This window comes from Phodopus roborovskii, unplaced genomic scaffold, assembly GCF_943737965.1.
Source record: "Phodopus roborovskii unplaced genomic scaffold, PHOROB, whole genome shotgun sequence".
NCBI lineage: Eukaryota > Metazoa > Chordata > Mammalia > Rodentia > Cricetidae > Phodopus > Phodopus roborovskii.
Genome location: NW_026126459.1, coordinates 1,038,170 through 1,061,251, shown reverse-complemented (window position 1 = coordinate 1,061,251; position 23,082 = coordinate 1,038,170). Strand labels below are relative to the sequence as shown.

General features: G+C 51.6%; 2 protein-coding genes across 10 annotated transcripts; both read left to right on the top strand.

Moving 5' to 3' along the window:
* The first annotated feature begins 1,356 nt into the window (after nucleotides 1-1,356).
* Nrbp2 (nuclear receptor binding protein 2) lies at nucleotides 1,357-7,121 on the top strand. 2 transcript variants are annotated; one of them, XM_051189192.1, is made up of 18 exons: nucleotides 1,357-1,506; nucleotides 1,959-2,081; nucleotides 2,150-2,251; nucleotides 2,347-2,436; nucleotides 2,603-2,643; nucleotides 2,743-2,837; nucleotides 2,956-2,979; nucleotides 3,055-3,138; nucleotides 3,220-3,275; nucleotides 3,354-3,449; nucleotides 3,802-3,934; nucleotides 4,047-4,149; nucleotides 4,239-4,289; nucleotides 4,364-4,499; nucleotides 5,126-5,179; nucleotides 5,263-5,326; nucleotides 5,412-5,467; nucleotides 5,559-7,121. In XM_051189192.1, exons 1-18 carry the CDS (start codon nucleotides 1,384-1,386, stop codon nucleotides 5,625-5,627), a joined length of 1,500 nt encoding a protein of 499 aa, XP_051045149.1. In that variant the 5' UTR covers nucleotides 1,357-1,383; the 3' UTR covers nucleotides 5,628-7,121. The 2 variants fall into 2 exon arrangements, with proteins under 2 accessions (XP_051045149.1, XP_051045148.1); XM_051189191.1 differs by having other exon boundaries at nucleotides 3,037-3,138.
* A 4,817-nt stretch (nucleotides 7,122-11,938) lies between these two features.
* Puf60 (poly(U) binding splicing factor 60) lies at nucleotides 11,939-22,940 on the top strand. 8 transcript variants are annotated; one of them, XM_051189188.1, is made up of 13 exons: nucleotides 12,004-12,091; nucleotides 13,430-13,549; nucleotides 15,336-15,437; nucleotides 17,554-17,649; nucleotides 17,755-17,844; nucleotides 18,725-18,775; nucleotides 20,809-20,970; nucleotides 21,053-21,145; nucleotides 21,281-21,494; nucleotides 21,578-21,768; nucleotides 21,904-22,039; nucleotides 22,169-22,404; nucleotides 22,496-22,940. In XM_051189188.1, exons 2-13 carry the CDS (start codon nucleotides 13,547-13,549, stop codon nucleotides 22,793-22,795), a joined length of 1,674 nt encoding a protein of 557 aa, XP_051045145.1. In that variant the 5' UTR covers nucleotides 12,004-12,091; nucleotides 13,430-13,546; the 3' UTR covers nucleotides 22,796-22,940. The 8 variants fall into 8 exon arrangements, with proteins under 8 accessions (XP_051045141.1, XP_051045146.1, XP_051045145.1 ...); XM_051189184.1 differs by lacking the exon at nucleotides 13,430-13,549 and having other exon boundaries at nucleotides 11,939-12,091; XM_051189185.1 differs by lacking the exon at nucleotides 13,430-13,549 and having other exon boundaries at nucleotides 12,010-12,091; nucleotides 15,339-15,437.
* The last annotated feature ends 142 nt before the right edge of the window (nucleotides 22,941-23,082 follow it).

Sequence of the window (23,082 nt, the reverse complement as noted above, 5' to 3'; positions counted from 1 at the left end):
GTGTTGATAATTTTCTGTTTAGATATGTGGGGTGGGTGAAGATCCTTTTCCATTCTTCAGGGAGCCATTTTGTCTTGTTGATCATGTCCTTTGCTTTACATAAGCTGCAGAAGTACTATTAACTACGAGCCCTCAATGTTGTAGGCTTTTAATTGTGTTCCATCTGTAGTCTATGAACCCTCAAGAGGCTCTTCTAGCACAGTGGTACAAGGCTCCTCATCATTTACATTCTCAGTACAGACTCTCCTGTGTGGCTAGGGCCCCAGTTAAAAAGACACAAATAAGTGGATCCAGGGAATTGGAAATTGTCTTCCAATCATTGGCCCTATTCTAGTTTCTGTGGCCAGCCCTTTTCAGATTAGGTAGACCACCAGGGCAAAAGGCAGCATTCTGAGCAGGCTATAACAGAAGTCAGGAGCAGAGGGAGCAGAGCTGGTCAGGGCCCAGCTGGTATTTAAATCAGAGGGCAGGCAGACTATGGTCTCTATATAGCAAGGGGAGGTGAACGTGGGTAGGAGGGCAAGTGTGAGAGTGAGGGAAGTGAGGGTGGGTGGATAAAGGTTTCTAGGCAATTCTGCTGGGTGTGGCAAGTGAAAAGGAGAGGGTCACATGTGGGGAGAAAAGAGAAACTTGCCATTATGCAAAGTGGGCTTATTCACTGAAAAAGAAGCATGGAATTCTGGGTCAGGGAGAGACAGGTGGTCAAGATTTGAAGTGCATCCTGACAGTTTGCTGATGTGTTGGTGTGTTCACCTGCCACCTTTAGTGGTGCTCTCCTGGTGTTCCCTTGGGTGCCGGAGGGGAGGGAGAGCTGGCCCCATTTCTGAAACCATATGGCCCCCTGCCACTTAGGTGCCTGCTCCCAAATGCCCTTGACCCTTGCTGCCCAATCCAGACTGTCAGACCCCCTACATTGGGTGGAGTTCAGGACATAAGTGATAGGAGCAGAATCGGGATGCAATGCAAGAACTGGCTCCAAGAGTGGTTCCCAAGGAGGCCAGCCATTGCGAACTGTTGCCTGGGGAAGCCTAGAAGAGGCCTCCGCAGAAATGGGCGGTGCCTTTGAGGGGCGCGTCTCTTCGGGGCGGAGCTTTGGTGGGAGCAGGCGTGGTCTGGGAGGATGGGGAGTGTCCGAGGCGGGGCTCTGTCGCCCATGGTCGAGCTACACTCCAGCACCTACCTCGCAGAGGCGGCTCCGGAGGGGCGGGGCAGCTCCTCCCTCGAGTCCGCTGTGAGCCCGCACCTCCCAATTCCCGGAGCCGAGAAGGGCTCGCGGTGGCTGCTCCGCTGGGCTCCAAGGTTGGGCTGCCGGGCGCCGGGCCAGGGCGAGCGGGAGAAGGACGACGGCTTGCGCCGAGGGCGGCGGCCTGGGCCCGCCGAGCCATGGCGGCCCCGGAGCCGGCGCCGAGGCGAGGCCGCGAGCGGGAGCGGGAGGACGAGAGCGAGGACGAGAGCGACATCCTGGAGGAGAGCCCGTGTGGCCGCTGGCAGAAGCGGCGGGAGCAGGTGGGCATGGGTGCGAATGACACCGCAGTCCTGTAGCCTAAGGCTGGAGGCCACGGGGGCCCGTGGGGCCGGGGCAACCTGACGGTCTCCCCTGACGCCCTGGCCTCTCGAGGCCCTCGATCTCTTTGGCCCCACGCCTGGTGAGAATCGTCCCCCCCCCCCAATTCCTTGAACGCCAGTGGCATCCTAAGACCACCTCCTCGTGCCTTTTGAATCCCCTGTTACCCCTCTGGGGATGGTCTCCAATCTCTAAAACCTACTTAACGTCCTGGTCCACCACTGAACACCACCCCTATCCTCCTAGGGGGTAGGTCCCCAGCCTCACCACCCTCAGCTCTCCCACTGAGCTTGGCAGGGCAGGCAGCACATTCATGGTTGGGGAAAAGTTGTGGCAGGGACTACGTCCACAACCTGGTTCTATTCGTATCAGAACACACATCTTTCCCACCTAGGTGAACCAAGGGAATATGCCGGGAATCCAGAGCACCTTTCTGGCCATGGACACGGAGGAGGGGGTAGAAGTGGTGTGGAACGAACTCCACTTCGGTGATAGGAAAGCCTTTTCGGCCCATGAGGTGAGCCCTGCCCAAACCCCCTTTGCTCCATATCGTGATTGCTCCCACGACCATCCTCCTTTCCCTAGGAGAAGATCCAGACCATGTTTGAGCAGCTGGCGCTGGTGGACCACCCCAACATAGTCAAGCTGCACAAGTATTGGCTGGACGCCTCTGAGGCTCGCGCAAGGGTGAGCTAGGGGCGGGTGTAGGGCGGAGTGAAGCCACAGGCTGGGTGGGGCAGCATTGGGACCCACCTGCAACGGCGGAGCCCGCCTGCCCGCAGGTCATCTTCATCACAGAATACGTGTCGTCTGGCAGCCTCAAGCAGTTCCTCAAAAAGACCAAGAAGAACCACAAGGCCATGAACGCCCGGGTATGGGGAGTGGGCTGGGGACTGAAGGGAGTCCAAAAGAACTTAGGGACAGTAATGGGGCGGGGTACTCAGAGTGGCCTCGGGACAGGAGCGGGATAGCGGGCAGGCTCCACAGGCTCAGCAGCCTTTTGGTGCCCACCTGACGGAGTCGTGCGTCCGCTGCCAGGCCTGGAAGCGCTGGTGTACGCAGATCCTGTCTGCACTCAGGTGAGGACCTGGGGTTGCCCACGTGCTTGCCCCCTGCTTTGCACCTTTCCGGTGCCCTCTGACCCGGTTCTTCCTGCCTCCCTTCCTCTATGCTTGCAGTTTTTTGCACGCCTGCAGTCCCCCCATCATCCACGGGAACCTGACCAGCGACACCATCTTCATTCAGCACAATGGCCTCATCAAGATCGGCTCTGGTGCTGGCGAGGCGGGGCGGGACAGGGGGCAGGGTTGGGGAACCTGCGGGAGCCCAGAGACTGTCCAGTGTGCCAGCCTGCTGACGCCTACTCTTTCTCTCCGCATTGGCCATTGCAGTGTGGTACCGCATCTTCTCCAATGGTGCGTGGGGCCTCTGGGGTATGGGGACCTCTGGGGTGGAGAAACTGGTCTGCTCAGCCCTACGCTCTTCCTTAGCACTTCCTGATGATCTCCGGAGCCCCATCCGCGCTGAGCGGGAAGAACTTCGAAACCTGCACTTTTTCCCACCAGAGTATGGTGGTGAGTCCTTAAGGAGCTCTGGGGTACCTGACCTGCTGGCACATCAGATTGACCAACCCTGCCTTGTTCTTCCCATTTCAGAAGTCAATGATGGGACTGCAGTGGACATCTTCTCCTTTGGGATGTGTGCACTGGAGGTACTGTCCACTCTGCATAGCCTCTTATCCTCTGGGCTGCATCCCATCTCACCATGACCAATCTGTCCCTGTACCCAGATGGCTGTACTGGAGATCCAAGCCAATGGGGATACCCGGGTCACAGAAGAGGCTATTGCTCGAGCCAGACACTCACTGAGTGACCCCAACATGCGGGTAAGCGGCTTACTTTGCCAGTGCTGTAGAGGCAGGCTAGAGATATGGCCTGGTCAGTGCATCTGAAAGTGTACCAACTGCTGCACTAAGGCCTACCTGGAAGAAAAGATTTCTGGGAGCTCACAAATTTCACCAGGATGAATGGAAGTAGAGCATGGGTATTTGGGGCTCAAGATCTGCCTGTCAGCTAATGGGATGCCTTTCTCTTCTGTGCATTGTACATGGAGGCTCTTGCAGCATTACTGAGGAGGGAGGATGTGGTGATTGGACCTGTGGGGTCTAGGGTCTTCAGGGACCTCCTCTAGAGCAAGGATCTTCCCACTAACCACCTGCTTTTCCCTTCTACACCTAGGAATTCATCCTCTCCTGCCTGGCCCGGGACCCTGCCCGCAGGCCCTCTGCCCATAACCTGCTCTTCCACCGAGTGCTCTTAGAGGTGCATTCGCTGAAGCTGCTGGCAGCCCACTGCTTCATCCAGCACCAGTGTAAGGGGCATACGTGCTTGGGTGGGCCAGGACCCTGGGGTCAGAACATGCAAGGGTCTTTGCAGGACCCTTAGTTTAGGCCCATATCCTTGAGCATTTTTGTGGTTCACAGACCTCATGCCAGAAAATGTGGTAGAAGAAAAGACCAAAGCAATGGATCTACATGCAGTCTTGGCTGAGATGCCCCAACTCCAAGGACCCCCAATGCAGTGGCGGTGAGCAGTGGCTACATAATACTTCCCCTACCAGCTACCTGGCTAGCCTTTGGCCTGACACTCCTCATGTACCTACCACCCCATTCTAGGTACTCAGAGGTCTCCTTCTTGGAGCTGGACAAATTCCTAGAGGATGTCAGGTGAGAGCTGGCATAAGACTGAGGAAAAGCACTGTCAGGCCTGAGCCTGCAGCTATCCCTTGCTATATCTCCAGGAATGGGATCTATCCATTGATGAACTTTGCGGCTGCCCGGCCCCTGGGACTTCCCCGTGTGTTAGCACCACCCCCAGAGGAGGCCCAGAAGGCCAAAACCCCAACACCAGAACCCTTTGACTCAGAGACCAGGAAGGTGAGTCCCAACTCCTGCTGCATTGTGCTGTCTCTCAGAATTGCCCACAACTGGATAATGGGTGCCTTTCTCTGTGGACCTGTTTCTCCCCCATCTCATTTCTCCTCCAGGCTGCCAGAGATCAAACCCAAGTTGACCCCTTTGTGGAAACTGTAACCTATTTTCCCCAGAGGCTTCTTGCTTTTGCAGCTCTTTCTCCGTCCTATTGCAAAGGCTTTGGCCACCTTTATTCCTCATCTGTATCCAGAACCATCACCCTGGTTTCCCTCCTCCTAGATTCCTTCCTTCCACAGTGTACCCTAAGTTCAAATGCTGGGAATCAAAGTGTCCTGGATCCTGGCTGCCCAGAGAGCTTGTAGAAGGCAGTGTGAGCCCCAGCCTCCTGGCTGCTCCTATTGTCACCTTACTTTTCTGTATAGTTACATCCTGGGACATAGTGTTCCCCTCTCTGTCTCTGTCTCTCTCCCCTTTTCAAGGTGTTCTATTTATCACTGAGTACCCAAACCGAAGAGATGAGTTCTCTGGACTTCCCCTGGAGAAGTTTACCATGTTTGGGTCTCTGCTGGTCCTTCTGGGCATGTTTGCTAAGTAGTACTCTGTGACTAATGCAGCTTCCCTGCTCTCAGGTGGTCCAGATGCAATGCAACCTGGAGAGAAGTGAGGACAAGGCTCGGTGGCATGTGAGCAAGGGCCTTGGGCAAGGCTAGGGAAATAGGGAGGAATCAACGCTGGTGCCACCCTGACCATGCCATTTCACCCACAGCTTACTCTGCTTTTGGTACTGGAAGATCGTCTACATCGACAGCTGACCTATGACCTGCTCCCAAGTAGGCTGATAGGAGACCTGGTATTGGGCTGGAGCTTGGGCGCTGGCTGGTGCTACAACTCACTTGTCCTATGTCCTCTCTTCAGCTGACAGTGCCCAGGACCTTGCCGCTGAACTTGTGCACTATGGCTTTCTGCATGAGGTAGGTGGGGTGCACTGTAGGTTTGGAAAGGTACAGGTTGGGCTGAGCTGCTTAGTACTCCCATGCATGCTTCCCTACCTATCCACTGCAGGATGACCGGACAAAGCTAGCAGCCTTCCTGGAGACCACCTTTCTCAAGTACCGTGGGACACAGGCTTGACCTTCTCAGTCCTGGCAGCCCAGCAGGGATACCAGGGCTTGGGGTTGTCCACTTGGCAAAGAGCCCCATACTGCTCAGAGCTGCCTTCTGCCTGTGTTCTGTGGAACCAATGAACACTGTGGAACCAATGAACACAAGCCCTGCTAGTGAAGACACCGCCCCCACTCCGTTTTATACAGCAATATGGGTGCCTGGAGTGGTGATGGAGCCCCAAGCCTGCATGAAAGTAGAGGATACAGGTCATTTAGGACAACAGCCATACCTTCAGATGATATAGACACCTAGGGAAGGAGTCTGAATTCAAAAGTAATAAAGCCTGTTCAGGTGTCAAACACAATCCTGGGCATCAGGCAGATCAGATGTGGTTGGAGAACCAGAGGTTAGAGAGCTTGGGATTGGGTCCATGGCCAGCAAACTCCTGGTCCCACCCATGCCAGTTCCAGTCCCATGCAGACCTTCCCTGAGCCCTTCCTCTAATCTTCCACATACTTGAGACCAGAACCTATGTCCTCCCCAGTGTCTTCCAGCAGGATCTTTTTGTTCTTCATTCCAGATCTGAGGGCTCAGAGGTCTGACATCCTCTGCACCTCCTCCCTGGGGAAGTTGTGTGTTGGAATTCTGAGACTGAGGGCTCCTGGCCCCCCGTTTGTCCCCAAGCCAACTTGTCTCAATCCTACTCATTGCAAAGTCTTGATAGAGTCTTCCCCTCACAACCACCCTGATTTCTTGGTTCTTGAACTGCCTGTCTTCCAACTTCAAATTTAAAGGTCTCCAATGTTTTTAAATGTATAAATTTAATGCATTCAAGTTCCTTTTGAAACACTTCTTCATCTGTGAAACCAGAAAGGCTCACTACTGTATTATTAATAGTTCCATATTGCTGCTGTCACATTTACCACAAACCTAGTAGCTTGAGACAACACAGATACTGTTCTGTACATCGGAAGTTTGCTTCAGGCCCTCACTAGACTAAAACCCAGGCATCAGTGCCTGTGTTTCTTTCTGGAAGGTGGGAGTGAGTTGTGGGTGGAGCTCACCTCCTGCTCCTTCAAGCTATTGGCAGAATTCCCTGCCATGGTAAGGCAGAAATTCCTACTTTCTTACAGCTGCCAACTAAGAGCGCTTCTCATCTTCTAGAAGCCACCAATTTTTCTTAACTCTCCTTCCACCTTCAAGACCAGCAGCATCAGGTTGAATATTTATCATGGACTAGCTGTCTGGTTTTCCACTGCCTGGAAGGTTGGGGCCTTTTGTGAGTAGGTTGGACCCACCTACATAATCTAGGATGATATCCCTCTCAGGGTCTGTAGAGGAGCCACACCTGCCAAGTACCTTTTACTATGGAGACTAATCATCCTGGGTTTTGGTGCTGTGGATACCATGGGCACACGCAGGGGTGGGGGTCTTGTTGTGTTGCCTACCATACCATCTTAACCAAAACCTTAAAAAAAGCAGATTTGTCATGGGACATCTAATAAATTGAATGAACACTGATTATGGTCTGATGTAGTTTATTTGGAAAATCCATAAGAGATTATACAAGTGATTTAACTGATCTGAAAGCATATACTTTATTGTCTCTGTTCAGCGTATCTTTAGAGATAAGATAGTCTTGCTATATAGCCCCACTTAGCTGGAACTCAGTATCCAGACCAGGCAGGCCAGTGATGTTTATAGGTGTGAGTCATCATGCCTTATTGCATAGTCTTTTAGAAGTAGAATTGTTGCAAGGGGACAGGGTCAATAGTAAATAACAAATAGTTTTCTACCCTGATTTTTCACAAATTCCAGTCTCTTAGCCTCAGACTCACTCCATAGACCAGGCCTGCTTCAAACTCACAGAGATCTGCCTGTCTCAGACTCCCCAATGCTGGGATTAAAGGTGTGTGCCACCATGCCAGGCCACAAGCTTGCTTTGGGTCCTGTTTATTGATTTTTATATGTTAGGTGTCCCCAATGGCAACTTGTAAGGCTAGTCACCTGCCCACCCTCTGACCCAGCATCATCCAAATTTGATGGACATCATGGATGTGTCTTACTGGTATAGGTCTCAGCAAGGAACAAGGTGTCCTAGGTTATATCGTCTTTCTTGCACAATTTTTTGTTTTCTCTGAAGTTAATAATTTTCTTTTTTGCTTAGTTTTTTTTTTTTAATTCATTTGGATGTGTGTGTGTGTGTGATAGCACAGAAGGAGGGCAGAGGGAAATCTGTGGTAGTTTTTCTTTCTACCATGTGAGCTCAAGGGATTGAACCCAGATTATCAGGCTTGGTGCCAAGCCCCATTGCCTACTGAGCCTCTCACCAGATCTCCTCCTAAGTTTTCTCTATGTGTTTGCCATTAATTCATCATTGGGATCCTCTCAAAAGGATCAAGGACAACTGACCACTATTTCTTCTTTTTCTGAATCTTCACTGAGAATCTGATGCCTCAGGCTGCTTGTTCTGTATTGTGGTTTAGTTGTATGTGTTGCCATGTGCCAGGGTTCTACTGCACGCTGTTCTCTTCTCTCTAGGTCCCACACATCCTTCTTCCTTCATTTACCCCACTTGCAAACGAACATCCTTCAAATTGCCCAAGAAAAACATATGGGAAATTATGGAATCTTTGCTTGTTTGTCCTTATTCTTTTGTTAGTTTGGTTTTGTTTTTTGTTTTTCAAGACAGGGTTTCTCTGTGTAGCTTTGGCTGTCCTGGAACTCTGTAGACTAGGCTGGCCTTGAACTCACAGAGATCTCCCTGCTTCTGCCTCCACCTCCCTAGTTCTGATTGAAAATGTAGGGAGGTACAAGAAGTTTGCTTAGCTGAAAACCCTTTCTCCTCAGGACTCAAGGGTGTCATGTTACATTCTTCTAGTTCCAAGAATCACCATGCTTCTGAATTCTGACCTTTTGTATAGGAGCTCTTCTGTCTCTTTTTGTCTAGTGTTTTGGAAATTACCAGAAATTCACCACTGTAAAAAGAAAAGAAAAAAAGAAAATGACATCTTAGTGAATTTTTCTCTATTTCCTAGTTGATTGAGATGAATATTTGTATTTTCTATTGTTTTACATTTATCATGTGTTTATGTGTATGCACATTTGTGCATGAGCTGCTCATGAGAGGGCTCAAGGGCAGAAATGAAGACTTTTTTTTATTTTGTTTTCAATACATCCCAACCACAGTTTCCTTTCCCTCCCCTCCTTTCAGGCTCCCTAGCCCCTCAGATCCACTGCTCCTCCATTTCCCTTCAGAAAAGAGCAGGCCTCTTGGGTATATCTGAGGGACATTGCATAACAAGATACAATAAGACAAGGCACAAACCCTCATATCAGGGCTAGGAGAGGCACCCCAGTAAGAGAAAAAAAAAAAAAGGTTCCAAGAGCAGGCAAAAAGAGTCAGATACACTCCCATTCCCACTGTTAGGAGTCCCACAAAAACACCAAGCTAACAACCATACCATATATGCAAAGGACCTATCACGGACCCATGCAAGTTCTGTGATGGCTACTTCAGTCTCTGTGAGCTGTTAGAAGCCCTGCCTAGTTGATTCTATGGGCCAAGTTCTGGTATTCACCACCTCCTCTGGCTCCTACAATTATTCTTCCCCTCTTCCTGGGGGGCGGGGTTCCCAAGATCCAAGGGGAGGGACTTGGAGATTTTCAATTTGGGCTCTCTTTGCCTAATGTTTGTCTTTGCATCTGCTCCCATCAGCTGCTTAGGGACAATTGGAATAGGCACTGATTTGGACTTCTGGCTTATGGTAGAGCAGGGAGACAAGACTTATTTTCAAAAGCAACTCCATGAAATTCTATGGTTTAGGAGTTTCACATGAGCAGGACTCAGAGGGACATTGCCTATTGGTAACTCTAAGAAGCTGGTCCAAGCTGGGTGGTGGTTGCACACACCTTTAATTCTAGCACTTGGAATGTAGAGACAGGAGAATTTCTGAGTTGGAGGCCAGCCTGGTCTATACATCAAGTTCCAGGACAGCCAGGGACACATAGAGAAACACTGTCTGGGAAAAACAAACAAAAATCCTGGTCCAGCTAACAATGGTGTTTACAGGCTGAACCACTCCATTAGGTTCTTCCGAGTGACAAAGGACAGGAAAATCAGGATGGGGGCAACTATGTTCTGGGCCATGCTTGTAACAGACATTCAGAAGCTGTTTTTTTTTTTTTTTTTTTGCTAAAAATCGTTGACTCTTCATTAACTCACAAGATATCTAAAGCAGCCAAATGCTGTCTCCATGTAGTCTAGCCTCTGGTTAGATCTAAAAAGGACAGATTTAACATCTAAGTTTTAAGTTTTTAGCAGCTTTCTAAACGGAAAGCTACTACCAGAGCATGGTACCTGGTTTCCCCCTGATGGTGGTTAGTAAGACCCAGGCCACTTAACACCTGGGGATGGGGGTGGGGTGGGGGGGTGCAAGGGTGGGGTGGGCTCCATTTTTAGAGGCTCTGGTAGACCCATCCTATTCTAAATCTTGAAGACTATTGACCAATGTATTACATTGGAGCCTTTCAACTTTTTAAATTTTTTTTTCCAAGACAGGTGTTCTCTGTGTTAGCCTTGGCTGTCCTAGAACTTGCTTTATAGACTAGGCTGGCCTTGAACTCATATTCACCTACCTCTGCTTCTTGAATGCTGGCACTGAAGGCATGTGCCACCACTGCCTGATTTTGTCTTAAGATAGGATTTCTTTATATCTGGCTGTCTTGGAACTTGCTTGGACTGCTTAGAAAGGTAGATCAGGATGACTTTCAACTCATAAAAATCCGTCTGCCTTGCCCCTGCCTTGAATGCTAGGATCAAAGGTATGGGCCACCACATACAGCTAAACTTCACTTTTCAATCTATTAACATGTTCATTTTCAGATTTGTTTGCCTTTTGAGACAGGGTTTCTCTGTGTAGTCCTGGCTGTCCTGGAACTCCCTCTGTAGAGAGTTCTGATGGCTGGCCTTGAAACTCAGAGATCTCTGCCTCCTGAGTACTGGGATTAAAGTGTGTACCATTACCACTGCTGGACCTCTTTCAGCTTTTATATTTCGAAGAAATCTCATTTGGTAGCCTTTATGTTCATTCTTGGGATGCAACAACTTTTGGGTTGATATTTCTTTCTGTTCTTATTCTTCTGTTTCCTTTATTGCTTTGGTTCCTTCTGTGTCTTGTTTTTTTATCCTCTTGTGAATGGTGATCACGGCTGGCTGATTGTGCTTAAGAATGAGATGCTAAACAGGGTGGTGGTGGCCCATACCTTTAATCTCAGGGCAGAGTCAGGAGGATCTCTGTGAGTTTGAGGCCCAGAGTTCCAAGACATATTCCAAAGCTACAGAGAAACCCTGTCTCAAAAAAGAACGAGATGCTAAGCTGGGCCTGCTCCTTTTCCAGAGTAGAGCTAAGTTGCAGCCACTGTTGGCAGAGCCAGACCTTCTAGCACCATGTAGTAGGGACATAAGAAGTCTTGAGGCAACTACATTTTTTTAACCTATCTGCGCTTTTTTAGAAAATTCCAGACACAACCATCACAAACAAAACTAAGTCAGTGCCCACCCTCCCCTAACTACCCAGCATTTCACTTCTCTGTTCTCTTAGGCTTTGTTTTCAATATAGCTCCTGTGGCATTAAAGGGGCTTCGAAAGGGGAGGAAAATATTCTGCCTTATTTTGCTAGGTATCTCTATATTAGATTCTAAAATTTTCAGTGTTGGAAAACAGAATGGCTGTCAAGGGCAGTTGAAGGTGCCTGAGCTTACAGATGCGGTGTGGTGTCTTGCTGAGCAAATTTCGAGACAAATGTCAGGGCAGCTCCTCCTCACAGCACAGATGAATATACAGATTTAAACATAGCTCAGGACTTGGGGTCCAGTGTGCACGATATGCCCACAGTACTGTAACCACGGGACTAGCTGGGGAGCCATCTCTGTCCACCGTTTTAAGAGGCTACTCTCTCACTAGGAAAGAGATTGGTTTTGTTTCAAATAAATGCGGATTCCTGACTTTAGAGATGGACAATGCATCAGTCCTTTTGTCTCGTCTCGGCTGTCTACGCACGGAGTCGAGAAGGAATCAGCCGCTCTTTCCCGCTGCTTTCTGCAAGTGGACTCAACTGAAATAAGGGTGCTGGTAAAATAGGGTGACTCAAGACCGCTAAGGGGCGAACACCACAGCCCTCTCTCGGCCTCCACTCCCGCCCCGTCCCGCCCCGCCCCGCCCCGCCCCGCTCCGCCCCGTCCCGTCCGGTCCCGTCCAGTCGCGTCCCAGCCACATCCGCTCCGCTCTGCTCAGTCCAATTCTGGTGCGTTAACTGCCTGCTCCGCCCCGGAAATGCATCCCGGTCTCCGTCCACGTAGCTAGGGAAAAGTCTACCGCGAGAGTTCCGCGTCCGGCGCCCAGATCGCGCGAGACTGTAGAAGGAGCTGGGGCTTGTGGCGCGCGCGGCGGCCGCGACGGACGCAAGATGGCGACGGCTACTATAGCTCTCGTAAGTGAGTCCCTCGCGGCTAGGAGCGGCCGTCAGCCGATGGGAGTGAGTCGGGGGCTGGGCCAGGGCGCCGAGGACCCATGGTTGCACAGCGGCGTGACCCGGCCTCACACGAACCCTCTTGTGGCACCCGGCACGCGGGGCGGGGGCGGAACGGGCGCGCGCGGCTACTGCCGCAACTATGGCTGTAGCTTCCGGCTCAAGGACTCCAGTTTCCGGCGGCTGGGCGGGGTGATCCAGCTGGATCCTCGCGGGGCGATTCAGGTCCTCGCCCTGCTGAGGCTGGGCGATAGCCATCTAGGTGTCCGGCGGCCTCAGGGAACTGTGACGCCTGCTCCGGGCTTCCACGTCCGGTGTTGGGGACGCGGAAGGGACGGACCCATGGCATTTGCTCTGCGCCGTGGTGCACAGAGAAGACGGTTTCCATTCTGTTATCCCTCGAAGGAGGGGAAGGACATCCTCCCACATCTTTCGAGCAGTCATTCTTCCCATCTCTCTGTTGAAGAAGCCGACAGTTAGTGCCTGCCTTGGTCGCAGGTCTTATGGGCATCATAAGACTTTGCTAACCCCATGTCTTGTGCGGTTGAGCCTCCGCCTGCTCTGCTCAGCGGTTTCCCTGTTCACTCAGGAATATTCCCGGAGTGTCTACCCCAGGTCCTCCGCACTTCTAAACCGCTTGTCTTTTGACCACTGCAACCCAGCCTTTTATTAACTGCCACCCTTACCCAGAGGGATGGAACAAGGTCTGAGAAGACTTACACGAAGGTGGTTGGAGGCAGGAATGGTAGAACCAAGTACTATACACAGGCTGCCATTGCTCGGCCCTAGCTGAGAGCTGTATCCTCATACTTGGAAATGGACCTTTGCCCCAGCTTGTGAGGGATAGATCACAAGCTAGTGTGTGCCACTCACATCATGGTTAACTTTTTTTTTTTTTTTTTTTTTTTTTTTAAATCATGCTTTGCTGCTTGAAGCTATAGGAGCAAATGGCCATTGTGTAAGAGGCGGGTTATTGAGTCTTTGGTGACCATCCTTAGGTGTCTGTGATATGATAGAAGATAGAAGGGCAAAGTATGAGATACTTTGACCAGCACTGGAGGACAGTGAAAGCCTCGTTTCTGAGTAACCTCCAAATGTTCATACAGACTGAAACGTTACCTAGGGGTCAGCGCTACCATAGCTTGGCGCCAGACAGGTATTGCCATTGTTGAGATGGGCTCAAGATGGGTGTGGGCAGTAAATCTCACCATTGAAGCAGTTGGAATAATCTTTGCTGTCGGTTGACTGTGAGGACCCTAGAGTTGTCTTTCTCTCTTTCTTGTTTTGCTGCATCCACAGTGCTCAGTACAAGCCTGGCTACCCAGGAAACAGCACTGCACCCTGTGAAGGGACCTGAACAGATGGAAGACAGCCTTCTACAGCCAGTCCTATTCTAGGGGCCTGTCACTGCTGTCGATGGTACTAATAACTGCTAGAACCTGTGACTTCCCAGAGAGTAAGGGACTTCATGGAAGTATGTAAAATTTTCGATGCTGCCTCAGAGATAGGCCCCCTGCACAAGAGGAGCTTAAGGCCTAGATTTTAGGTGATTAGCCTCGGGTTATTTAAAATGTCTTGTAATGGAAGTAACTCTTTGTTCTGAGATGGTGAAGGGTAGAGCTTGGCTTGTGCATCAGAGATGCTCAGCAACACTGTCCTTCAAGGGGTCTTTTCCTCTCTTGACTCACTGCTAGCTGGTGTTGGGGAACATTGTGACTGCAAGGCCTATCATTTCCATTGCCCAAGGTGACAGCATGTGACTGTTAGGTCTTAAACAGAAACAAATGGCTGAGATGCATATTAGTGACTAGCTGTGATAACAAATGATAGTTTTCTCTAGGGTCTCCCAGAAACTTATTAGAACAGAATTCTAGACTCTGTTGGAAAACTCTCCCCTATAGTAAATGAACTAAATTGGGTGGTTTTTGTTTTCCTTTGTACCTTCCATAGGTGAGCTTTCCTTGGAATGCTCATATGCATTGTCTGCTGCTTTCAGCACTATCCCTGTCCCTGGGTGGCTAGCAAGTTGGAGAGGCAGGAAGTTAACTCCTGCCCCAGGTTCAACCTGTCACTGGTGTCTGACTAGCATGCTTTCACTGTGGATGTTAGGAAGCAGCTTCTGTTCTGTGGATGCTCGTGCCATAGGAGTGGCCGCCATTCCTTTAGTTTTCTCTGGGATATCATTTCTAAATCACAGTGGAGCTGAACTAGGCAGTAGTGCACACTTAATTGGTAGCACCAGGAGTAGCTCCAAGTTCAGGCTGGGCCATCCATAGTATGCAGTATACTAGGCTGTGCTGTTGTCCCTCCTTTAGTAGTCCAATGACCTGAGAAGACCCACTTTGTCTAAGTTCGACAGCTTCTGGCTTTGTCTCTGAGAATGGGCACAACCATGTCACTGTCTTTTGATATTTGCGGAGCATGTTCTTGAGCTGATGGTAGCAAAAGCACATTCTGACTTCTGTTCACCCTGCAATCTCAGAGCAGTCAGGGTGGTTTTAGGACCATTCCATTACATCATCCTCTTACCACATTGCTCACCTCTGCCAAGGCCTGTTGGGTGGCAGGGGCTACTCCCCTAGGCCATGTTAAGAGTTCTATCTCCTGAAGGCTGTCTTTGGACCTCTGTGTCTGTCTCCTCTGGAGTGGGTCTTAACCAGTGTAGAGAGCTAAGTCCTCAGCTGTCTTCCTAGGACAGCTTTGGACTTTGGCTGCTGGATGAGGGAAGCCTAGATAGGACCAGAGCTTGTGGAATATAAAGGTTGAGCTTAGAGCCTGGCCCAAGTGTGTATAGAGTTTGATGGAAACAGTGCTCCTGCTGCCTTGGGAAGGATGGGAGAATACCGCCAGCTGGTCACCCTGTCATCTAATTTTGCTCAGTCTGTCAGCAGGAAAGGGTGGCTTTCCTTGGCCCTGGGCAGGACTGCTTGCTCTCTTTTTGTCCCTTCCCAGGAGACTGTCAACTTGGGCCTGTTTCAGCTGCTGCTCTGCTTTCTAACAGTACCCTAACAGTGGCTACTTATGTGCTGGCAGGGTAGAGGGTATACAGGCAGAACAGGTGGGATTGATGCTGGGAATAAATGATGCTGGCCCTTGCCCAGCCTGCCTTGTTCTAGATGGGGAAGGCAGCCTTCTGCTTTGTAAGAGGAGGGGCCTGGGTGATGGGTTTGTATGACTATTGGTTATATTTCCTTTCTGCCTGCAGCAGGTCAATGGCCAACAAGGAGGGGGGTCTGAGCCGGTGGCGGCAGCCGCGGCAGCAGCGGCGGCAGTGGTGGCAGCAGGAGACAAATGGAAACCTCCACAGGTATTAACCTTAAACATCTTTTCCTTCAGGCCTGCCCTTGCATCCTTGAGCCTAGAGAGACCTGACTGGCAAGTTGGACATGTGGTTGGGGGAATCCAGTAACAAGCCTCTGCTTTCTGGCAGACAGTGTCCACAGGACTGGGGCCTAGCCCTGCCCCTTCCTCAGCCTGCTTCTGTTTTGCATCTTGTCTGTGGGAGTCCATCTAGCCTAAGCCTGGCAGGGCCTGGCAGTTGGCTAGCCAAGCAGAAGGGGGAGGAGATGGAGATGATGGGAATAACTACAGCCTAGCTCTCAGTGCTGCTGGCTTGGAGCCATTAGGATTGTACAGAAGGCTAGGCCCTCTGTTTCAGAATGGCAGTATTGTGTCTAGAGCCAGAAATAGAGATTTCCATTTTAGCTGTTTGTTTTCATGTAAGTAAAACAATAAAATAACATGTAAGTCAAAGCACACGTGTCTTGGGAGACAACCCCCCCCCACACACACACACACTTGCTTCTCTGGGCTTATGGGTGATTGTGGATGGATTTTGTTCTCTAGTCATGGAAGTAAGTCTTCTGGGATGTGAAGCTGGGCTCTGTTGTTGCTAAGTGATAGGTTCTTTATTCCCGCCTCCACAGAATCCCACAAGGCTTCAACAAGATAGTGTGTTAGCCTCTGTCTAGGCCTTACTGGTGGTGGTGGTGGGGGGTACAGACAGAGATGTTGTTATGCAGCCTGGATCTTGGGAAGTTGTGGGGGCTGAAGCTCTCTGTCCTGACTGGCTGGCCAGTATGCCATTGTATGGTTGGTGGGAGAAGGGCCTTTTGTTCACCAAGACAAAGAAGAGATTGAAAAGTTTCTAGGGGGCTGAGAAGAACTGGCATTTATTTCCATGGTGACAGCCTACTCTAATGTCATAGCCTCATAGGCCTGGAGCCAGCTGAGAGGGCAGAGGACAGATCTAGTGTGAGCCAGACTACAGCCCTTGGTTCCATCTATTGCCAGCTCTTGAGAGAGAGACTTTGGGGTCTCCTTGGGATTCTGCTCCAGAGGGGCCTTATAAGCTTCCTGCCTTTTGACCTTTGACCAGAAACTCAGCACTCTGGCATCCATAATGGGGTTCATGAGGTTTGAGTCCAGCCAAACCCTGCCTGCCTACTTTGTACTTCAGTCCTTGCCTATAATCCCATGCTGAGGGCTTCCTCTCTACTATTGCTCTCAAAGGTTGTGGCTGAAAGCCTAGAAGAGTCACTAGAGGTATTTTGAACTGGTTAGATACGTAGACTGGCTTTGTCCATTACTCCCAGGGTCTGCTTGTTCTGGCATTGGGCTTTTCCCTGTTTACATGCAAACAACTTGGAAATGGCTTTGACAGGAGTAATGTGAACACAATTCTGGTAGCATTCAATTATGTGTGCAGCAAGTGGCGAGCCCTCCCCTGGCCAGTACCATGTGTTCTACATTCATTTGACTAGGGTGCTGCTCTATACCTGGCCTCTGGTGTGTTGAACACATGCCATACAGGAGTGTTAATGGAAGTGGGCTATATCCCTTGTAGAGCTCATGAACTGAGGAATAATATTTACCCTCTCTGGGAGGCATATAAAAAGAATGTCTTCAGGGCCCAAAATAGGCATTTTTGGAAGGAGGCCCCTTGCTTTGTTCCAGGGTGGCCTGAAGCCCTAGCAAGGGCTATTGAGGAAACCAAGAGGCTAGAGTACAAGGTAACCTGTAAGTAATGAATCTTTGATCCTGGTTCTGCTGTCTGGGCTCTGGAGGACAACAGAGGTTGGCTGTTCCACAGTTCTTGGGACAGAGACCTTGGGGTCAAATTGTCAACAAGGAGTGGGCACACTGCTCTCCTAGTTGCAAGAGAAGGCCATTATGCTGCTGTCCTTACAGGATACCTGCCTGGTTTAATGTATCCCACCCCTGAGTCATGACTGACAGAAGCCTAAATAGGGATAGCAATGTCTGGAAGGAAGACCTGTATCCTAACCAAGCTACAAGTAGCTTGTACTGGGGCTTGTACTTTATTTTGGTTTAAGAGTCTAGGGATATAGGGCCTGTGGGGTTTCTGGGACATGAAAAATTTTGGGTTTGTTGATGAAGAACTCCCCTGTTTCCTACTCCAGGGTGCAGATTCTATCAAGATGGAAAATGGGCAAAGCACAGGCACCAAGCTGGGGCTGCCTCCCCTGACGCCCGAACAGCAGGAGGCCCTCCAGAAGGTGAGAGTGCACCTCCTGAGCACAACTGCTCAGCCAAGATTGGTGAGGCAGACCATCCCCTTGTAGGCTGGGCTCCCCAGTGCACCTCACTGCCATCTCTTGCAGGCCAAGAAGTATGCAATGGAGCAGAGCATCAAGAGTGTGCTGGTGAAACAGACCATCGCTCACCAGCAGCAGCAGCTCACTAACCTGCAGGTGAGCCCCACCACCCTCCTGTACGCCACTGCCACTATCTTGGGGCTGGCTCTGCTGGAGGCCCTCCTGCCCAGCCTGGGCCAGGAAGCCTTCACCACCCCTCCCCACTACCTCCACCATTTCCTCCTCTTCTCTGCCTCCTGTGCCTGTGGCCGATTGCCCCCAGAAGGTGTTATCACTCTCAGACTCTCAAGATTCATTCTCTGGACCACCAGGGTCCTCTCTGAGGCATGAGTAGCCTGGCCTTTCCTCCTGTTGCTTGTTAAGGCCCCATCTCCATCCCCTCCCCACTCCTTCTCTGTAGCTCTGCCCAGTTCTCCTTCTTGGTCTTCCCACTGGTGCCTCTGGGTCTCCACCACACCCTTGTCATCCAGGCTGTGCACAGCCATGGTGGCAGCATATATGTAGGTTGTGATCCTCCCTACCCCTATGGTCAGGCCTTTATCCCTGGGGCCCTCGACTAAGGGGCAGTCTAGTGGTATGCTCCACTAGGCCCTACACTAGGCTGGAGGCTGTGATATCTGTGGGAAGAAGCCTATGTGAAGCTGACAGGTTCCTGGGCCTTGAGCCTTCCCCACCCCCAGGTCCAGCCCTCAGACATTCATACTGGCTGTTCACTATGCTGTCCATCCCTCTCCTCCCTTCCTTCTGCCCTCGCCGGTCTTGCTGCAAAGGCTGTGGGGCGGGGCACCTGGGGCTCTGAAGCCCCCCCTGGGCAGGTGCCAGTGACCAGCCAGAGTGGCCAGCAGTGTGGGAAGGCAGGCGGGCCTCCCTGGCAGGGCGGGGACTCCGTGCCTTGCTGCTGTCTGCGTGAGGTGTTGACAAGAGCGGGAGACTGCTCGGCTCCAACAGACTGAACTCTGTCTTTACTGTCTTTCAGATGGCAGCAGTGACAATGGGCTTTGGAGATCCTCTCTCACCTTTGCAATCGGTCAATAGAAATGCTCACTTCTTCTGGGGCTCATGTCCTTAGTCAGGGCTAGAGGGGGGCAGTGCAGCCCACTGCTGGGGACCTTGCTCCCCTGGCTGGCCCTGCCCGCCAGCTCTGGACGAGCACAGCAGAGCGCCAGGCATGGTGGGGCCAGTGGTGTGGGCACTCACCCCGGGACCGCCCCTGGGGAGGCCTCCATCTGCTCTGAGGGCCCACCTTAAAACTAACCGGCCAGGTAACTGCGGAGGGCAGCCGCGGCAGCCAGCCAGGGAGGGTAGCTGCCAAATACCAGGCTCATCTGTGCCTTGCCTCCCCATGTGGGGGATGTACCTGTGGGCCTCCAACTCCGACAGTTTCCAGGCTGCCGGGGCTCTTGGGTTGGGGTCAGGCCCCTGATAAGAGAGGGGTCCTAACTGTGGCCCCATCATACTCTGGAGGGAGGATGGATGGGTGGGTGGGGGCTGGGGCCCTGAGTGAGCAAGAGAGGGAAGGGCAAATAACAACTTGGGTCACAGACCTAGCTTTCAGCAAGGGGTAGAGGTTATGTGGCCATGGCTGCAGTAAGCAGAGGAGTTTGGGAAGGAGATGGCTTTTTCTTGCCCAGAGGCAAGTTGAAGTGGTCAGGCCCTATCCTGGAGAAATCCTGTGGGAAAGACATGGCCCTTTGTCTGGGGTATCCACTTGGAGGGCTATCCCTGGATGAGTTGCCCTCACATTTGAGACATACTTTTATCTACTCTGGGAAATATGTGTCTGAAATGGAGCTGTTGACCCTCTGAGGAGTCCTGGGAGATGTGGTCAGAGACCTGTAATTGGGCAGTTTCACCTAGAAGGGGAGACTTAGTACTCTCTTGTCAAGTGTGACCTGAAGGACAGATGTGGCTTCATGTCTGTGGGGCTTAGAGAAAGGGTGGCTCTACCCTTGAGGCCCTTCATTTGGGCAAGGGCCTGAGGCTTGTCAGGAGCCAGTCTGAGAGAATAGTCCCAAGTTCAGGGTGCCCCTTATGTGAGGAAAAATAAGACCCTACCTGGGTGAGTCCTATGTTAGTGGACCTTTTAGTCCTCTCTCTTAGGGAGACTGGGCCTGCTAATGTCTGAAGAAGTAAACTGGTCTCTTGCCCCTGGGACCTTTGTTAGGGTGAGAGAAGCCCTTGTTTGTGTTATGGAGTAAGGCCCTGCATGGCCCATGGGGCCTACCTGTGACTCTAGAACCCCCTGCCTTGTACATCTGTAAAATGTTGGAAGGAGCCTTTCCCAGGGCATGGGGAGGTCCCTCATTACAGTGGCCCAGCTCACTGCTAGTTCTGCCAGCTTCCCAGCCCCAAGGATCCCTGAGACTTCTTCATTGGGTTCTCTGCTGCCTTGTGATGCTCTTACCTGGGCCATCTCTTGTGGCTTCAGTCATGTGCTCCAAGCAGCTCTTTTTTGTGGGTGGTGTTGGTATAGGAGATATATATAGAGCACATTGAGTCCTCACCTATGTTTCCCTGCATGAGCAGCTTGCTCCTTGTTCTCTCCAGAGAGCCCCTGTCTGGGCTCCCAGATTCCTTCCCTGGGATCTCTTCTGGGCAATGCCTGCCCTGTCTTCTGCCACCCTCTCTTCTGGCCTCCATGCCAGTAGGTGTATCTGGCTTGGACAGCTCCTCCTTCCCTCTTCTGTCCCAATACTTGGCTAGATTAATGGGAGGATCTCCCAACCTAGCCCAGGTACCTGGCCCCCAGACTGGAGAAGTGGGCTGAATTACAGGGCATTCAGCCTTGGCTTCTGACCACCTGTCAGCTCTGCTGGCATAGTCTGTCTGGGACCTGGGTGGGCTGGGCACTTCCATGTCCTGCTGTTGGGCCTGGCCTTCCTTGGGGTGGGGTCCTGCTGACCCCGAAGCCCTGAGTGCAAGAGCCCAGCCTGCACTTCACTGCTGTGTGGGGAGCCCTTCCCACAGCAGAGCTGGGAGGGTGGGCCAGGATGGGAGAGGGATGCTTAGTCTCCTGCCTTCCTGACAAGCCAGTGGCTCTCTCCTTCTGTCCTGCTGCAGATGGCAGCTCAGCGGCAGCGGGCACTGGCTATCATGTGCCGGGTCTATGTGGGTTCCATCTACTACGAGCTGGGGGAAGACACCATTCGCCAGGCCTTTGCTCCCTTTGGCCCCATCAAGAGCATTGATATGTCCTGGGATTCTGTTACCATGAAGCACAAGGTAAGTAGACTGGAGCTACTCCAGTGTCCTAGCTTGCCCTTTTATCTGCTTTCCTGGCCTGATAGCAACTCCCTATGTTTAGGGCTTTGCCTTCGTGGAGTATGAGGTCCCAGAAGCTGCACAGTTGGCTTTGGAGCAGATGAACTCAGTGATGCTTGGGGGCAGGAACATCAAGGTAAGGACAAGAGAGTCTTGGTCTTGGACCTCACCTAGAGCTGAAAAAGCTGGAGTGCCTTGTGTACTCACATACAAGTAGGCAACACAGGCCTAGGCTGATGGAACACTTTGTTCTTGGCCTCTTTATTTTTAGGTGGGCAGACCCAGCAACATAGGACAGGCCCAACCCATTATAGACCAGCTGGCTGAGGAGGCTAGGGCTTTCAACCGCATCTATGTGGCCTCTGTACATCAGGACCTCTCTGATGATGACATCAAGAGTGTGTTTGAAGCCTTTGGCAAGATCAAGTCTTGTACACTGGCCCGGGATCCCACAACTGGCAAGCACAAGGGCTATGGTTTTATTGGTGAGTTTGGGGAGAGCCAAGGAGAAAAGGGAACCCACTTGGTATTGGGGCCGGCCTTCCTCACTGCTCATCCTGCCCTGCAGAATATGAAAAGGCCCAGTCGTCCCAGGATGCTGTGTCTTCCATGAACCTCTTTGATCTGGGTGGCCAGTACTTGAGGGTGGGCAAGGCCGTCACACCCCCCATGCCCCTGCTAACACCTGCCACGCCTGGAGGTCTTCCGCCTGCTGCTGCTGTGGCTGCAGCTGCAGCCACAGCCAAGATTACAGCTCAGGTGAGAGCTGGTGCAGTGGTGTGGGTTTGACAGTGGGTGGCAGGCCCACTGATCCGTTTGGGAACTGGCTCTTCAGGTGGTTTTGGGTGGAGGTAGCCAGACTAGAAACTGACTGTGGTTGCCTTTTGGTTGCAGGAAGCAGTGGCTGGAGCAGCAGTGCTGGGTACTTTAGCTACACCAGGACTAGTGTCCCCAGCACTGACACTGGCCCAGCCCTTAGGGGCTTTACCCCAGGCTGTCATGGCTGCCCAGGCCCCTGGAGTCATCACAGGTGAGTGTGAGTGGTCAGGTTCTCCACCATTCCTTACCCCTCACCTTGAGGCTGGCTATAGCTGACCAGCTCTCTACTACTCAAGTAGGATATATGTATGACTGTTGAACTTGGTTGGTTTTGTTGTAGGTGTGACCCCAGCCCGCCCTCCCATTCCAGTCACCATCCCCTCTGTGGGAGTGGTGAATCCCATCCTAGCCAGCCCGCCAACATTGGGTCTGTTGGAGCCCAAGAAAGAGAAGGAAGAGGAGGAGCTGTTTACTGAGTCAGAGCGGCCAGAGATGTTAAGTGAACAGGAGCACATGAGCATCTCTGGCAGCAGTGCTCGTCACATGGTCATGCAGAAGCTACTCAGAAAACAGGAGGTAGGTGGGCCAGTGCCAGTGCAATGGCCTCTTTAGGGTAGTGGGGGTACTGTGGTTGATATGCCACAACACTCAACTTCCGTTCTTACAGTCCACAGTGATGGTTCTACGAAACATGGTGGACCCCAAGGACATCGACGATGACTTGGAGGGAGAGGTGACAGAGGAATGTGGCAAATTTGGTGCTGTGAACCGGGTCATTATCTACCAGGAAAAGCAGGGCGAGGAGGAAGATGCAGAGATCATCGTCAAGATTTTTGTGGAATTTTCAATGGCTTCAGAGACTCATAAGGCCATCCAGGCCCTCAATGGGCGCTGGTTTGCTGGCCGTAAGGTGGTTGCTGAAGTGTATGACCAGGAGCGTTTTGATAACAGCGACCTCTCTGCGTGACTTTGTCCTCTTTTCCTGGACTTGCACTTGTCCCTTATTTCCTCTGGGTTTTGTAGAGTGTTAACAGTGGTGTCCCTGGGACCAGGCACTCTGCCCAGCCCATACTGTAGTGTACATAAAGGTGCAGATACTGCTGGCCCTAAAATCCCTGTCTGAAGTTGGTCCCTTGACCCAGGACGGCTGTGTGTGGATGTGTGTGTCTTGTCAGTGTTGACAAGGCACCAATGACCAGGAGGGTGTTAGGCATACTGTGCAGGCGTAAACGGAAGGGCCGGGTATGGGAACAG